A 17,494-nucleotide genomic window follows, 5' to 3' on the forward strand; every position below is an offset into this window, starting at 1 on the left:
TAATATGTGCTACAATACATATATTCGTATAAGTTTTGGACATTAACACTCAGGGCATTAACAGCTACTCAACATGTTAAACTTGTGCTCGAAACATATAGCACCATACTATAAGAAATTCTTTTATATTATTTTTTATGTATAATATTTTTTATATTCAAGTCTCAAATAATAAAAGTTAGAGTTTAGCCGGATGTATCACACGCTTAAGAGCCAATATTTTAAATTAATACATTCGATATATGAATATTACTTTATGGTATATGTGGCTGAGTTATTCTTTTCTCTAAAGGCGATCAATATTGAGCAACCTTCCCTCCCTTTTATCGATGGCTCTCCACCTCTATAAAAGACATTGTAATTCCCAAAATTCTATGCAAAATGGTTTAGACATATGCATATGCAGAGTGAAATACAGACAGCATAGTAATTTTTTTTAATAAAAATTTTTTTTTTTTTGTAATTTATTATTTATTTAAAAATAGTTTCTGCTTTACACAAATTTCATTTAATGTTCAAGAATATTTGCTAGCTAAAATATTCATTGCAAAATTAAACAAAAAAAAAAAAACAAAAAAAAAAACATTTTCACTCTAAAAACCTTACATCAATAAATACAATATTGTATTGCACCTTCGCTTGCGGCATGCCACATGTGGCACAAGGCGAGCAATCGCATAACGAGTGAAAGTTTAGGCATTGGTCTCTGCTTGGTTTTTGCACCTGAGGACAATTTACGATTCGAATGCGAACTCGATTGACAGACAATAATCGAAATCATGTATTTAAAAAAATGTAAATTGAGCGAAAATCGCTTAATTTCGCCCAACAAAATGTGGAGGCTGATAAAAAAGACATTTAAGGGCAACAAGCTATACCGTTATGCAAAGAGCGCTCTCTCCCTCTACCTCTCTCTCTCTCTCTCTCTCCCTCTCTCTTTCTCTCTGTCAACTGTTAGCCATTGATCACTGTGTGATCGATCTTCGCATTCCATGATCATGATCATCATTGTCCGATCATCATGCTGATCCTTGTCTCTCGTAATCTGGCAGCAATGCGAAGCAGTTGATGAGATTTTGTTGCCTTTTGTGGATGTCCCTTTTGGCGAGGCAAAGCAAAGAACGCACAGCAGCTTCAACTAATGAACACCTTAAATGGTGTTTTTTGTGCCATGCAGCGTGTAGACTTTGCAGCCAGCAGCTGCAGTGCTACCTTTCTATATACACGCATTTTGTCACATTTTGACATATTTTTGCTGCATGCCAGCGGAGCCTTGGCCATAGTGCAAGTAAAATTGCCATATTTGGTGCCAATTAGAGGCGACCCTTTTACTTGAGACTACGCCTCCCATTCCGCACACTCTCTCTCTCTCTCTCTCAGTCTCCCTCTCTGTCTCTCTCTCTCTCTCTCTGTCTCTCTTTGGGTATCCACTCATTATCAGTTAACTCGGACTAGCTACATTTATGGAGGCGCAAATGAAAAGCTGGCATATCTTCCTGGGCAGTCACGTCGCTACATCGCTGCAAGATAAATTGCTGACAGGTTCGTTTAATTGTTTTTGGCTGTCTCTTAATTGCCACAAAAATGTCCACAACCATAAGAGATCTCACGATTTTTATTGGCAAATCTTTCGAGGAAAACCCGCTTGACACTTTTGAATTACAATTTTATGACTCTATTAGATAAAGCGCGGCGCATGTCAACCAACTGAATATTCAGTTGATATGCCAGCCCACATTTGGTAATTGTTGCGGCCAAAAAGAACTAGTTCCACTCGCACACTAACCAGTTCCTGTGAACAGTAGGCTCAATCGCCTAATTGGCATATTATATTTACTACTCCATACAATTTGATGGCCAGATATCTTGTTCCATCGCTGCAGGAGAAGAGTTGCTCGTTGTTTTGACTTCGCCTCACCTTTGCATCTGCTAATGGAGCGAAATGTTTCAATTCCGATTGGAGAGCTGCAATTGTTGTGGCAGAGTCTTGAGCCTGCATCTGGCCAAATCAAACACAAGTCATCATCAAGCGAACGTCATTGATGACTACGTCGTGGGGGCAGCCGCATAACGATTCGGGTCAATAGTTCAGCGCTCTTGAGACTGAGTAAAAGTCATGAAGCCACAATTTCTCATTGCTCTACGTTTTCTCTGGCTTGGCTTGTGGGGTATTTTGGGCACATTGGAATTTGGAATATTTTGTTGGCCAAGAAATTTACAATAATTAAGGGTGATCGAAAAGCTGTCAATCGAGTTGCCAGAGTCTGGCATAAATAGAGTTCAGTTGGAGACGATTATCATAGAAATTTTAAATTGAGTTGGCTTCATTTTAATTATATTAAATTAAAATTAATTAAATTAAAATAATTTAAATTAAAATTAATTAAATATAATAAAAATAAGCTAAAAAGAAATTCATTTTGAGAAACTCATTATAAATATATAAAAATAATAAAAAATAAAATGATAAGCAAATTGTTTAAGATAATCTAATCCAACCTAATCTGTAGCTAATACCACCTGTAAGTTTATTTTTATATTATAATTAACTAATTTGTCTACGACGCACTCGCCTCAATTTCTTTCTTTAGCTTAATTATGTAAATCTTTAATTTACAATACTTAAAGCTTTCGTTGTGTTATGGTTTCCATTTTAGGGATTTGGTAAGCATGGCACGTTGCTAGAATCGTTTTTCTTTTATGATAAGTCACATAAAGTAGGTTTATCCGTCAGACAATCTGCGCTTCTATTCTTTGGGTAAACTCCACATAGATCCCATTAAAGTATCATAAAAATTCAATGCCACACGCTCGAGTATGTTGTGCTGCGGCAGTGTAGTTAATCGACTGATTCGCTTAGGCCCCAAACTCTTTCAACACGTTTTTCACATTTTACAACTTAATTTTTTATGATGTGCTCCGATAGAGGAAAACCCCAGCACACCAGACCAGGTCGAGGGACAAACAATCAAATGTTGTTTTTTTTTTTTCTACAATGCAGAGAGACAGCAAGACAGAGAGAATTTGCATTTGTTGCGAGCTGAGGGAGTTGAGATAGAGTGTAAAAAAAATGCAGAAGAAAATTAACTGCAATCAAGTAAAACGTCATTCAACTGGGGACTTCGGCACGATATGCAAAAGTGAGACGTGGACAAAGACCTGGACCAGAACTGCAAAATGGCATTTGAATAGGGGCAGGAGGACAGGAGAGTAGTGGGCTGGGCAGAGGCCGAGGGGCTTATAAATTTCCATTATGCGACTCGACAAGGTCTGCCGCAATGCTGTAAACTTGCTAAATTGCCAACATTTCAACGCATTTTTCTCTATTCGCCGCAGGCAAAAAGAAGCGCAACCAATCGACTGCCCTCCCATCCCTCGTCCTCCGCCAGCAGCTTTTGATGGACCTTTTGAAGAGTTTTAATTAAGCTAATAAAGTTGTCTCTCTTGCATTGTCCGTGGGGACGTTAACGCTCTGCGCTGCGCTGCAAAAATGTTGCATGTCCATTAATTGCTTTGTTAGACACAAACAATAAACAGAAACGAGGTCATAAATGGGTTACATTTTTTACTTCATCATGTTACATGAGATCTCCGGATGACGAGATAGAGGAAATTCGGGACAGAGTGTTTATCTAAGATTAAAGTTGAATGCGGGATGCTCATAGGGAATAGTCTGAAATTCATGTAATTTATAAGTATACGTGTAAAGGAAACCAAATTTGTATTAAGGCTTAAGCCAGATCTGTAAAGGAGCTTATATTACTTATCGAATTGTGTAAGATCGAACTGTAAAGTAGAAGTAGAAATGTTCTCTTACGATTGGTTACGCTCTACGTTAGTATTTATATTTATATAATACTTATATATCTTTAAATATATAAAGTTACATTAATAGTAGATTTGATATATGTATATCATCTTATCACATAATGTATATATATTTATATATATATGTCTATATATATATTTATTTAGTTTCTTTTCTTTTTATGTGATAAAATTATATATTAAAAACATTTTGTCAAACAACATAAATCAAATCTACTTTTAGCTTAACTTTTGGCTCGAGCTTTAACAGAGTAAAATAGATTTAGCCTTTAAAAATATGTAATTAGAGATCTTTACCTGGGTACTTTCTCCCTCTCTCTCTATCTCTATATCTCTTTTAATTTTGAATTAAGGAATTCAATACTAAGATTATATTTAGAATCAGGTACTATGTGTTTCTAGCTCTGTATTTCTCATGATATATTATTATATATATATATATTTCCACTCTCTTTAATTACCTCTCTAACCTCAATCCGTGTCTCACTAAACAGCCATACTAAAACGTTTTATATCCTAGCCAAGTGCACTAAAAAATGCCGTTGAGTCACAGTCTGAGGTCTGCAGGCGCATAGTTTTGGCATTTTCAAGTTTTGCATACAGCTCACGTTTGCCCACAAAATATTGCACCTCAAGCGGAGGCGCCATTAATGCGTTAAAAGCGCAATTACAAAATCGTAAAATACATAGATACATATATATATATTATATATACAAACTTCAGGGGACAGAGCTGAGGCCTGAGTGTCTGAGCAGTGTATGAGATTTACGAGTCGCGTGGGCAGCTCCAACTGCGAAAAACAAACTGTAAATGAACGCAAGACGGTAGCTGGCAAACGAAAAAAAAAAACACTATACGGAAACATATTAGCGCCTATTAGCCGGACAATTTGCATATATTTATAAAGAGAGTTGGAGTGAGAGCGAGAGTGAGAGAGGGAAAACGGTTTAGCCAGCAGATGGAATGAACAGAAGTTCAAGGTAAGCTGAGACAGATCCTGATCTAGCTGGCTAGCCTGGCAGCTCATGTGGCGTGTAATTGCTTTTCCCAGTGGCTTCAGTGGCTTCAGTGGTTGCAGTGTCTGCAGTGGGGCAACGTTTGCCTGTGTGGCGCATGCGCCGATTGTTGGCCAACGATAAAATTCCAGTCAGCTGGCTACCCGGCACTTTATTTCTCTTTGCTTTGGCTGATTAAACGGCTGATGGTATCTGGTATCTTGGCAATATTCGGGGCGTAATTAAAGGTATTAAGTGTGGCAAAAGGAGAGCTTGAGCCAGGTGAAAATATATAGATATACGTATATATAGATGGGCGGTGTGTGAATGGTGTGAACGTGTATGCATTGCCATTTAGAAGCTGGTGAAATTGTAGCTTTTTAATAAAAATGTGAGTGCTGTGGGCAGCTAAGAAAAGTTTTTTTTTTTTATATAAGCTGTGATTGGTTTGTGGTAGCTAGAGAAAAGTTTGAATGAAGTATAATTTCTAAATATGGTAAATAAAAAACAATTTCAATTAATTATTTTTTATTTTTTATTTTTTTTTTTTTTTTTTTTAATTTTTTTTTTTTTTTTTTTTTTTGTATTATTGTATATATATTTTCTAAGTTATCGATATGTATATATATTTTATTGTTTTAAATACTAGAAATAATAATATTAAAAAAAATATATATATATATAAATATATATATATATTTTTTTAATATTAATATTATTAATATATATAAATATATATATATATATATATATATATACATATATGTATATAAACATATTAACATTTAAATTCTTACATATTGTATTTAGATAAATAAACAAAAAATTGATATAAATAAACTTTTCAAAAAAATATTTATTAATCTATATAATTTATTAATCTATGTTGTATATTATATATTATATCTGTATATGCATATATACTTTATGCTTAACGGAGTTATTTTCTTTCATGCTTTCTCCTGATTTATTTTCCTTTTGCCACCCACTCTCACACACTTTGCATGCTCAGCCAACCAATCGATCATGCCACAAAGAAAAAAAAGCTGACACCTCTGCCTGAGCAAGCAAAACAATAACAAGTTCAGTAAAGTTAGCTTCCGCATAACTGAGAAACGAGATCGACAAACCCTCGGTTCATCAAGCTCATCCTTTGGCTGGCTGTTTGCCCAGAAGCGTGTTAAACATGTCAAACAGTTGCCAACTGGGCCAATGGGCTTGCAGTTTGCATTGTTGTTGTTTGTTTGTTGTGCTGCTGCCCAAAAGAAGACATGATCGAACAGCAACAACAACACAGCGTGAACTTGATATTATGCTAAAAAGGCAGCCCAATATGCAAAGTGGCAACAGACGAGTTGCCTTTCGATCTGTTGTTGACTCTCGGTTCGAGCCAATTTGGTGCAGTAGGTACACACTCGCTTAGCTTGTAAAAGGAGCATATTGGTTTTTGCAAGAAGTGAATACTTGACTGTATTGAAAGCATTGCAAGTCAACAGATTGTATAGGAATGATATCAATATATATGTATATACGCCTCTTGAGGGATATATCTTGCTCAGCCACAGTCTTAAAGCTCTGCTGGTGGTTTACTACTAAACTCTTTTCCTTCTAATTTACGTCTCATATATTGCGACTTCTACTGAGCGAGTATTATGCACTTAGTTAAGTTCCAGCTCGAGCTCGTTCTTACTGGTTACTGCTGAGGTTGTTACTGTTGTTGTCGTTGTCACCTCGATAAGCATCAGTGCAGCTCACAAATACAAAAATATTAAGTGTGCTTCTCTTTTGGCTCGTCTGTAAATGGAACTGAGTTTTTTTTTGGTTCTTGTGGTGCCGACACAACAAATTACATGCAAATTAGATGAACTTGGTGTGCTAGTGAGAAGCAACTGTAATGCAAGAAACGAAGCTGCAAAAAAGAATCTGCAGAAGAAATTTAACAAGGCTTATATAAGCAGTGCTGCAAAGCGACAGAGAGCAAAAGTGTTGGGCAACCCAAACGTATGAGAGTAGACTGTAAGGAGTGTACTTAATGCATGAACATATTTACTTTAATCATATAATTTACATTCTCTTGATTATGTACAAATGGAACCCATTTAAAAATTTTGTGGGCTCCTTATCTGATAATAAGGAAAGAAGCTAGAATATTTAGAGCACAAGAATTTAAGGTACTTCCCAGTTGGGCAGTCCTGAATATTAAATATATACATATACATATATATATAGATAGATCATTAAATTCCTTTTTTCAGGCCGGTTAATGTTTTTTCAATACAAAGCTCTTACGTAAAATATATATATAAAAATTTATCCAAAAAAAAAAAATATATATATATATATATTCATATATTTTAAATTTGCATTTTGACTAAAATGTTGCATGCCGCAATAATTTTAATATTCGAGCATATAAAGTGTTCAATACAGTTTAGCAGCCACTGAAGAACGCTTTAATCGACACAGCCAACAAGTATGCAACACTTACTCTTTTAATAAGATTCATTGAAAACACAAACATGCATAATTACATACATACTAAACGAATGAGATAATAAAATATTAAATAAATTAAAAACGACAGTTATATAAAGATTTAAAGAATATTTATACATGCAATCGTCGGATCTGTTTCATTTTCAAATCAGTCCACTTAGTGCCTCTGCGGCAATTGATGTCAATGTTCATGTTTATAAAATATTTGAATTACATAAGCTTTGCATGTTTCGTGTTTCATCAAATTAATAATAAAGCAAGTTTTTGCCACGTTTGTCGTCAGCATAATGTTGCTTAACGCAAAATAAATCAAATTAAATTTCGTAACGCACTCGTAAGCAAATTTTCGTTGGTTGTTTTGGAACGCAACCTAAAAGTATGCAGCACGCAAGTGAAGCTTATAGTAGAGGCAGGAGGCAACACTGTGCTACAATAAATTGGGGCTTATAGTGAGTTGTTGGTGAAACTGTTAAGGCATCATTTATATATAAGAATGGATTTTCTAGGCATAGAAGACGACAAGACAGAGATAGTAAACAAAAAAACAAATGGAACAACTATATTTATAAATTTTAAAATCAAAAAATAATTTAGATATATTTTGCTTATATGAATGTAAAGCATTTAATACATATATTTTTATATATTATTTAAAAATATTAAATATTTTATTTAATAACAATTGAATACATATATAACGAAAACTATTTTGATTGTATTCCGCTGGCCTTTTGCTTAAATTATATTTTAATTGTATTTTTATATTAAATTGAATATATTTTATTTTATTTTACACATGCATCTTTAAGCTCTGTTGTATAGTGTAGGGATTTACTTGTCTTCTTCGGTCCTTCCGTAATATTTCGTCATGTCCATATGTGAGCTGGATAATATACACACGTTCCGGGTGGATACTAGCACCACTTCACTTCAGATATATGCGACACGTGGCAAAAGTTTAGCTTGGCCAAAACTTTGTCTGTATCAAATAGAACTATAAGAAATAAAATACAGGCAGTTCATTATAATGAAGTAGTGAAATGAGGGAGTCACACATAAGACATACTAAGTCGATATATTGAAATGAGCAACTAAATAGGATTGAAATAGTCAAAGCTGCAGAAGTTCAGGTGCCCTTCGACTATGGTAATTGATATCGACTGCATAATTTAGTATTCACAATTTTATATCAGAGGCAGTTGACCTCCGGCTCGACTGGGTATGTGTCAAGAATTTGACATGAGACTCGTGCGATTACAGACAAATGTTGCATATGATTCCAACTACATCATTTATATGTATATGCATGTATTTGTCTATGATGTTGTCTTTATCTTTTGTAGTGCAGTTGACACTCTCACAAATTAATAACAATTGACGCAATGCATTAAGCATGCGAGTAAATTGTTGCAGTCGAGGCGCGTCTTTTAGTTCTTGCGTGGGCATTTACACAAATAGAGAAGATGCAGCAGCTATGTCTAGAATACAAAAGAAAGTCGAGTAGAAATTAGTTGAACAATAAACGTTGTGTGCTTGAGTGTGAGTGCGTGTGTGTGTATATGTGTGTATATGTGTGTCTGTAAGTGTGACCAGGAAGAAATGTGAAAAGTCTGTCGCATCACACTTGACTATGTTTTTAAACAGGAGCGGAATAATCAGAGGGTGGGCCCAAACTTATAATAGAATGTAGTTGATAATTACTGTTTGATCAAATAAATAAAAACTGTATTTATTTAAAGAGGATTTTGCCACAAACTAATAATGATAATAATAAAACAAAAATATTTACATCAAAAATTAAAAGTTTGTAAAATAATAGTCCTTGTTAGCCTGAAACACTGAGTTATTCCTGTTATTTCAGAGTTTTGGCTTCACATTCCACTTCTACAGCATTTACCTTATTATTAAGCAACTTCAACTTCATAATTCTAGATGTTATTATTAAGCAAATTATTCTTCTATTCAATATTCGCCATGTAGATTTATTCTTTAATAGACTAAACACTATTCCACTCTCAGCTTACTGCCCATACCACAGCTTGACATGCATTTTAACTGTTGAAAATTAATTTGCAACGCATTTTAATCAAGTTTCATAGTACTTTTAAACACAATTCCATATTAATTGCATTGCAACATTTAAACATGAGTTAACAATTTTCCTGAATTTTCTTAAATTTTGCACTGCTCTCGCCGCTCGACGTGCACTTGACTGGCGATACAATGCATTTGCATTGGCATCTGACACCGCTGACCTCTCGCGGCGTCTATTGTTGCGATCAATGCGATTGTCTGTCCGTTAATTGCATTTGCTGCATTAGCGACACAACTGAAACATAAATAATTGTAAATTATTATTCAATTCACATTTCTGTCGTCAAATTGTGCTTTATTGAGATGTTGTTGTGGGCTATTGTTGTTGTTACTTGTTGTTGTTGGTTGTGGGTTGTTGTTTGTTTTGTTTGTTGGCCTCTGCAGTTGCAAGCTGTGGACACTGGTGGGGCGCAAGATTTCAAACGTTAAATTGCATTTATACCCATTAAATATGTTTAATCGGGGTATATTGTAATTGGTCAAATTTAAAATCAGTAAATTCTAGTATTTAAAAAATTTATATTTTCAAAATAATTAATATTTTAGAAATATGTTTTCAGAATTTTAAGTTTATATTTTATTGAATTGAACCTTAATCTATTAAACTTAATGCTATTAAAAATATATTAAACAAATTTTATTTTAAAAAATTGACATATTTTATTTAATTTCTTTGAATTTTAAATTTGGAAAATATAGATTATTAGCCAGTTTTTAAATATATTTCTTGATCATCCATAGACGATTTATATCCAGACTTATTATTTTGAAATCTTGGAGAGACAATAAATAGATACATTAAATTTGACAGCTCTTATTAAAATAATCTCTATTAATTACAGCTATTAACTATCCTAGTAATTTGGCATCGACCAATTTGAGGTTTCATTTATTTACTTTGATATTTTAGTTATTTATTTAAAATATATTTATAGCTCAGTTTTTTGCTAACTTTTATTTTATTAAACTGAGGGAATAGTCTCAATGCATATTATTGCTTAAAGCTTGATCAATATTATAGTAAAACGACTTTCTGTTCATAGGGATATTCAGTTAGTAGCAGGGTATCTCCGCGTCTTGCTCTCACTTGTTGTTTTTGGCCCGTATCAGTTTGTTTGTTGTCTCCACACAGTCACCCATATGTCGTCGCTTGTTGTCTCTCGTGCGTGTCTCATTTCGCGTTGCACATTTCCTGATTTTTGTTTTATTTAAAAAAAAAAAAAAAAAAAAAAAAAAGACTTTTGCTTGTGTGTTTTGCTTGACATTTTCTCGAGTCTTGTCTTCTGTCTTCGTTGGCTGTTGCTTTTCCGCAGTGACGCATCTACAGCTTTGGCTTTGGGCCGCATGTCAAGTGACGTTTCGCACGTTTCACATTTTGTTTGTGTTTCATATACATATATTATTTTTGTATTTTTTTGTCGATTTCCCGTCGCTTTGCACGTTTCCCAGTCGAATGTCACGAGCGCGCATGTTCAAGTGGGTCGCTGGGGCTCTTGGATGGCTTTTGTCTGTGGCCAATGGCTTTTTGATTAGCCCGGCCAGCTTGAGCGACTTATCCACTCAGCTGGGCCAGCAGCTGCATTGTTGATTGTTTAAAAATAGCTAACCCAAGCCTGTCTGGCACCTGCGGCCTGCACCTTGTCACGTGTCTCGATTGCTCACCTGCCTTGGCGGCTCAACTGGGCATTTGCATTTGAAAATCAATATGGGCCAACAGCTTAGTGCGCTTCAATTGCATTTGGAGGCGAGGAGGCGCCATAGGGCGGTCCAGCGGCTCGGGTGTTGTCATTGTCTGGCCGTAAATCGAGGCTCTTAAGCGGATTAGTTTGATTTGCAATCCAAGTCTACCGCTCTCACCCGCTCACTCTCTGTTTCTCTTTCTCATTCTCCCTGTCTTTGTCTAAAAATCAATAGGCTAATGCACTTGAGCAGTTCTTATGTTGAAGTCTAACTGGCTAATTCGCTAGAAAGGTGACAAATACATTGTAGTTTCTTCAGTTTGTGTTTTTTTCTGTTGAGCTATTGCCTTCACTGTCTCACAGAAACCTATCAAATTCAATAAACTAACGCAGCAATATGCTAAGAATCACATACTACGACTTGTACAATCATATGTTAAATAAAAAATGTCTGAAAATGATATATGTAAATGTAAAATTTTTAAATATGAAAAAAACCGTGACAATATTGTATTGAATATAGTATTATAGTATTACATTATACAGGCTCGTATGTATATAGTTTGTAGCTAAAATACGTTCTTCATAAAGTAAAATGAGTATATTTGTAATTATTTATTATATAAAAAAAAGTAAATAAATGCTATAAATTTTAAGCACTGCATAAATAAATTCCACAAATGGAATATTCTTCAAATTTATGAGATCTACAGATAAAAAATATACAAGAATTTTACTTGTTTTCATATAAAACTTTATTATACTATTTTTTTATTATTATTTATTATACTATTTTGATTATTTGTATGATTTTTACATTTTTTTGGTGTCTGTAGAAATATTAATCTAATTTACTTTATCAGTCACGCTGGATTCCATAAAAAGCGCTAAATTATAAATTAGTTCTAGATCTATACAATTTTACTTTCACTTGACTGTTTTATAAATCATTTAACGCTATGAAGCTCTTGCTGTTGGGTGAGATTTAGGTGTATTTCAATAACATTCCGATATGTATATATTGATTCGTCTCTGCAGTTGTTGTGATCTCTTCCTTTGGAAATGCAAGGTCGAATTGCCCTGTGGTCGAGGCTCACTGTCCAAACGTGTACGTGCAATTCTGGCTGTACTCTAAGTAAGTTATAATTGCGTATTAGGGTATTAATAATTCAGTGAACTATTCCATATGCAGAAATAAAATACCCAAATTAATCGATCCGGCTAAATTAAACCGCAACATCTTTCAACACAGTGGGAAGATTGTTATACTAATCCATGGCTATACGGGCAATCGTAACTCGCCCCCAAATAACTCGATTCGGCCCGCCTTCCTAAATCACACGAATGTCGATGTCATATCTGTAGACTATGCTCCACTAGTGAAGTCTCCATGTTTTGCCCAGGCTGTACAAAATGTACCCCTAGTTAGCAAGTGTCTAGCACAACTGATCAATGTTCTGGTCAGGAGGGATATCGTACATAATAGCGACTTGCATCTAATTGGCTTTAGTCTGGGCGCTCAAGTAGCTGCACAGACTTCCAACTATGTGTTTAAAAAGCTGAAGCACATAACGGCTTTGGATCCTGCCAAGCCTCTGTTCATAAGTGCTGATAAAATGATGCGTTTAGATAAAGCAGATGCTGAGTATGTCGATGTCATACATACGGATACCCTGCAATATGGCTTGCTAAAGAGAGTGGGGCATGCTGATTTCTATCCCAACTTTGGCCAGCTCCAACAGCCCGGCTGTGTGGATGCAGAAGATAAAACGAGCTGTAATCATAATCGTGCACCACTTTTTTATGCTGAGTCCATAATACCCAATCACAATTTCTGGGGTCGTAGCAGCAAAGATCCCAGCCAAATTGTTTTAATGGGCTATGGAGCTCCACTAGTCAATGGAACATTTTTCTTGAAAACGGGCAGCGAATTTCCATTTGCTTTGAAGCAAGAAGATTCCATTGCTAATGCCGAATTTGGATTCAATCAAATGAAAAGGTCATTCATTACCTACATCGAAAAGGCCCTGGAGACCTACTTGATTTCGCAAATATCGAATGGCAACCCAGTTAAGGCAAGAACTACAAATGATAATAATAATAAAGACAGAGAAGAAAATACTACACCACTGGTACAACCAATAGAACAAAAAATTGATAATGGAATGGTATAAAAAGAAGATCCATCAGATGAGGTCAAGTCCTAGATTACAATTTCTTAAAATTGTTTCCGTTTCATTAATGGGAAAATAAAGCAAGCTAAATGTATTATTATTTGCAACTGATTGATGAGATTCTATATATTGATTAAGTTTAGGGCTCATAGATATTTATAGAGATGGCATAAGAGTTGTAATCTTAGAATGAAATCTTCTTTGAGTTTCTCTCCAACAGATTCCCAGTTATTGAAGATCTTTTCGATGTGATGTTATTGTTCAATAATGTTCCAAAACTAGATTTGTCTCCCTCTCTTTCTCTCTCTCTTTTTCTCTCTCTCTCTCTTTTTCTCTCTCTCTCTCTCGCTTTCTCTCTCTCTTTGCGTGTTTGTTTTTGTCCGTTTCTGTCTCTGTATGTCTTCCTCTCGCTTTCTCTCTCTCTCTCTCTTTCTCTCTCTATATATTTTTCAACCTATCTCTCCATCTCTTTCTGTCGCTCACCTATTTTACTATGAGCTTTTATCTCTTCTTCAGTCTTCATAGATCTCCACACTTTTCTACTCTTTTCTTCCTAAAAAGGGATAACAAAATCTCTCTCTATTTTTACCTCAACCTTTTCTCTGCCTCACTTCACTTAACAATACCTTAATTTATCATATTGCGACTTTCTTTGGCAATCAAATATGAACGTCAGCAAATTCCGTTCGTGTGGGCGGATCTAAAAACGGTGAAAGCAGGAAATACAAGGTCTGCCCTGAAATGAATTTTACGTCCTTGCTCCACAAAGCAACCGACTTGCGAATCGTTGTACACCAAACAAAAGAGCTGTCAAAATTGACAGACGGAGACAACCTCGTGCCGTGAATCACATTTCCATTACTCATTGCAAATGTGAGGCGTGAACTGCTTTACGCAAAGATAAAAAATCTCGTTTGTTTATTGTTTATTTTTCAATTTAGCAATTGAAATATCGAACGGTAAAAAAAACCGGCCTCCCGCTAAAAAAAAAAAAAAGAAATGAAAGAAAAGCAAAAGCAAAAGCTTGACGCATGCGCAAAATTACAAAACTTTGCGAAATTACAGCACAGAAAAAACATCGCAGACAATTTGCGGGAGATTGTCTTCGCTTATTATATAGCTTAGCTGGAATTCAAGTCAAGTTTATTTTGTTGTAGACGGCATAATTGGAAAGTGCGTGTGCGTAGAATGCCAAAAAAAAAATCAGTGTTAAGCATCGCGGAAAGTAAGTAAATATGAATGTAAGAGTGGTCTACAAAGAGATAAAGAGAGAGCGAGATGCGAATTGGAGATACTCTGTAAAGAGATACAGAGATACTCTGTATTTGTCCCTAAGCTCATAAGGCTGGAGTAAAATATTTTTATAGTTGTTAGATAAGATAATCAACCAGATTTCATTGATCATTCCAAAAGAAAACGTTAAGCATATGCATATATACATAGTTTTAAAATATATGTACATATATATTTTAAGTGTTATTCTTAATTTCTGTAAAATTCTAGGCTAACATTCACACTCATCCATTATACCCGTATTCTTTCGCTCATTTTGAATGGGCAAATCGAGTGGAAAGTCTTTCCATTCTCATCGCCCTCGCTGATTATGTTAATGTTATAATAACAATAAAATCCCTTACATGATGGGCCCATAATTTTTACAAATTACTTAAAGCAACAGCTGTCGAGTCATTCGATTCGACTGGCCGGTCTGGGGAACCCGGCACCAGATACAGAAACCAAAACTGGGTTAATTACACCATCGACTGGGCCACATTTGGGTGTGAATTGTTATCAATTGGTGCCGGGCACTGCTGTCACAGGCAATGATCGAGCAAAATGTTTGCTAAGATCTTGCAATAATATAAATGCAAACGCAATGAGTCTATCAATAAAGAAAAATGCGCGTCTAGATGCGAGATACTGAAATGATCTTAAAAATAATCAATTTTTGAATAAACACATTTTTCATGAGCAATAAATTATGAAATTATTATTTATATATAAATTATCTTTTTAAGAAAAAAACATTTTTTTCGTAGGGTTCAGGGGATCTTGCAGTCTCAACTAGACCTTTCTTATCTGTTTCATTTAATTTTTTTTTTAACTATATTTTATAAAATCTTTCGAATTTGCTTCAAATTCTTCTTATTAAAAAATCTTTCACAATATTTGAACTCATTTACGACTCCACTAAACGCGCATTGATCACTTCACACCAACATTTCATTTTTTAAGCATTTCCCAATCTAAATTGTCAATTAAAGTTGCATTTTCCGCCCACCCAGCAGAATGTTAGCCACAATTTTTCACACATTTCACTTTTGAGTGCATTTTGAAAAATTGATAGAAAGAAATAAAGAAAACATAAAACGTTTTCAATACATTTCTTCTTTTTTTCTCTAAATTTAAATCGATGTATTTTTCGAATCGTGTCGACGCTGCAATTTGTTAACAATTTTCACACGCCGCCGCCTGACAGCTGAGCCACGCCCAGCGACCAACGACCAACGACCAACGCCCAACGCCCACTAGCCCACATAAATCCAATGCGTAGGCCATTAGTCAGCGTTTGACAGACACTTAAAGTTTGGCCCCCAAAATTAAAAACAAACCAACAAAAACAATCCATAGCAGTTGCAGCTACAGTGGCGACTGCAGTCCGCCGATTTATTCGCGAATACAAAGTATATATAAGCATAAATATTATGCAGAGGCTAATAAACAGAATACGGAGGAAAACCTTTATAGCAAAGACTCTCGCTTATTGCATGCCCCAACATGCATTAACTGTGCTGACAGCTCAATGGAGCTGCATCTGTTGATCTCAGTCTCAGTCTGCCTCTCCTGCTCGGTTCCAGTGGAAGGTAGCGCCATGTGGTGCACAGATGCCCTCCGCTGCATCCATACGAAAATATCCTCCAACTGTGACTCTGCCCCGTTTCAATATACATTTCTTTCCATTGCACTGCACTAATGAAGCTCAAATATGTCATTCTGGGTGGTATTAATTGTTTTTCTTTCCATAATAAACAAAATAACAACGGGGGCAAAACGATTTATGGCATGATATTCACTCTGATCTATTACCTTGGGCTTGACCTATTAGCGGCTCTGATCAATGTCTGGCTGCTCAAAGATATATTAGATGTTTTCCTTTACTTGGCCTTGAAATTTGTTTAGATGTGGATAAATGCGTTTTTCATAATTTGTGTGCAGTCAGTGAAAAATAATTGGAAATCGAAAAAAATAGTAGGAAAACTTCATGGAAAAATTTAGCCCAAGACATTAATTTTCAGGGTTCTTTAAAAACAATGGAGTAAAAATATCTTAAAAATTGTTGTCTTTAAGTTGTGAAAAATTAAAACTTAATAAACATTTATAAATCTATTTTAAAATTTTAACAAAATTACATCAATTACATCAATTTTCTTTTTAAAACTTTTTAATCCACGAAATGTAAAAAAAAATTGCAAATATTTTTTTTACATCAACTAATGTAATTGAAAACCAAATTAAGATCAATATGCTTAAAACAAAATCTATGACTTGAGCTCCCATAAGCTCGACAGAGCTAATCACATTTATAATTTATAATTTCACTTATATATGATTAATATTTTTTTTATAAATTTCTTAATATATTTATATATACATATATCTGATACATAAATATACATGTATATACAGATATGGATCAACCATACAAAGACCACTTCGTTAACGTTTTATTAATCTATTAAAAGGCAGCAGGAAATCGCTGATTGATTTCGATAAGCGCTTGCACAATCGATTTAAATCGCTTGCTAATGAGAGCTGCCCTCAGTCAAATATCGATTAGGGTAACTCATGAAACGGCACGCATGGGAATTATGAATTTGAATCAATAAAGTGAAGATGAGCTGTAGGCCATTGTCTTAGCCGCCTACATACCTTAAAAAAATGAAAAGAAATTGATTCGAAATAGACATAAACAAAACATCAAAATATTTATAGAGTTTCGTATAACACGAACCTTGGACACAGCACAAAGATTGCGACTAGACAAAGTAAAAAATAAAATTCCAATTCAATTTCCAACAGAGTTTTGTTTATGTTTACCAAAGCAGCAACAACAACAACAAAAATCGCTCCAAAACTCCAAAAATGACATAAACAAATGCCGCTTAACGCATACAAAAAATAAAAATAAAATAAAATAAGAGGAAAACGCATAACGTAATACTTAAA

The 17,494-nt window shown here is 34.7% G+C and overlaps 1 protein-coding gene and 1 long non-coding RNA gene across 4 annotated transcripts; one reads left to right on the forward strand and one right to left on the reverse strand.

Annotated features, from left to right (window-relative positions):
• Positions 1 to 8,046: 8,046 nt before the first annotated feature.
• Positions 8,047 to 9,317, reverse strand: LOC116803921. Of its 3 annotated transcripts, XR_006357158.1 has the most exons (3): positions 9,110 to 9,317; positions 8,387 to 8,798; positions 8,047 to 8,314 (listed from the first exon to the last, which is right to left on the reverse strand). It is a non-coding gene; the product is annotated as an uncharacterized LOC116803921 (long non-coding RNA). The 3 variants fall into 3 exon arrangements; XR_004363943.2 differs by lacking the exon at positions 8,047 to 8,314 and having other exon boundaries at positions 8,377 to 8,798; positions 9,218 to 9,317; XR_006357157.1 differs by lacking the exon at positions 8,047 to 8,314 and having other exon boundaries at positions 8,377 to 8,798.
• Positions 9,318 to 12,013: 2,696 nt separating this feature from the next.
• LOC6576441 (phospholipase A1) lies at positions 12,014 to 13,361 on the forward strand. Its single transcript, XM_002002395.4, has 3 exons — positions 12,014 to 12,071; positions 12,132 to 12,228; positions 12,286 to 13,361. Exons 1-3 carry the CDS (start codon positions 12,053 to 12,055, stop codon positions 13,265 to 13,267), a joined length of 1,098 nt encoding a protein of 365 aa, XP_002002431.1. The 5' UTR covers positions 12,014 to 12,052; the 3' UTR covers positions 13,268 to 13,361.
• Positions 13,362 to 17,494: the final 4,133 nt, after the last annotated feature.

Source organism: Drosophila mojavensis, unplaced genomic scaffold (assembly GCF_018153725.1).
Source record: "Drosophila mojavensis isolate 15081-1352.22 unplaced genomic scaffold, ASM1815372v1 contig_36, whole genome shotgun sequence".
Taxonomy (NCBI): domain Eukaryota; kingdom Metazoa; phylum Arthropoda; class Insecta; order Diptera; family Drosophilidae; genus Drosophila; species Drosophila mojavensis.

Bases quoted from the DNA above. Each gene is read 5' to 3' on its own strand.
- LOC6576441 (XM_002002395.4), top strand. The intron at 12,229-12,285 runs GTAAGTTATAAT...TTCCATATGCAG, and splicing joins CAATTCTGGCTGTACTCTAA to AAATAAAATACCCAAATTAA.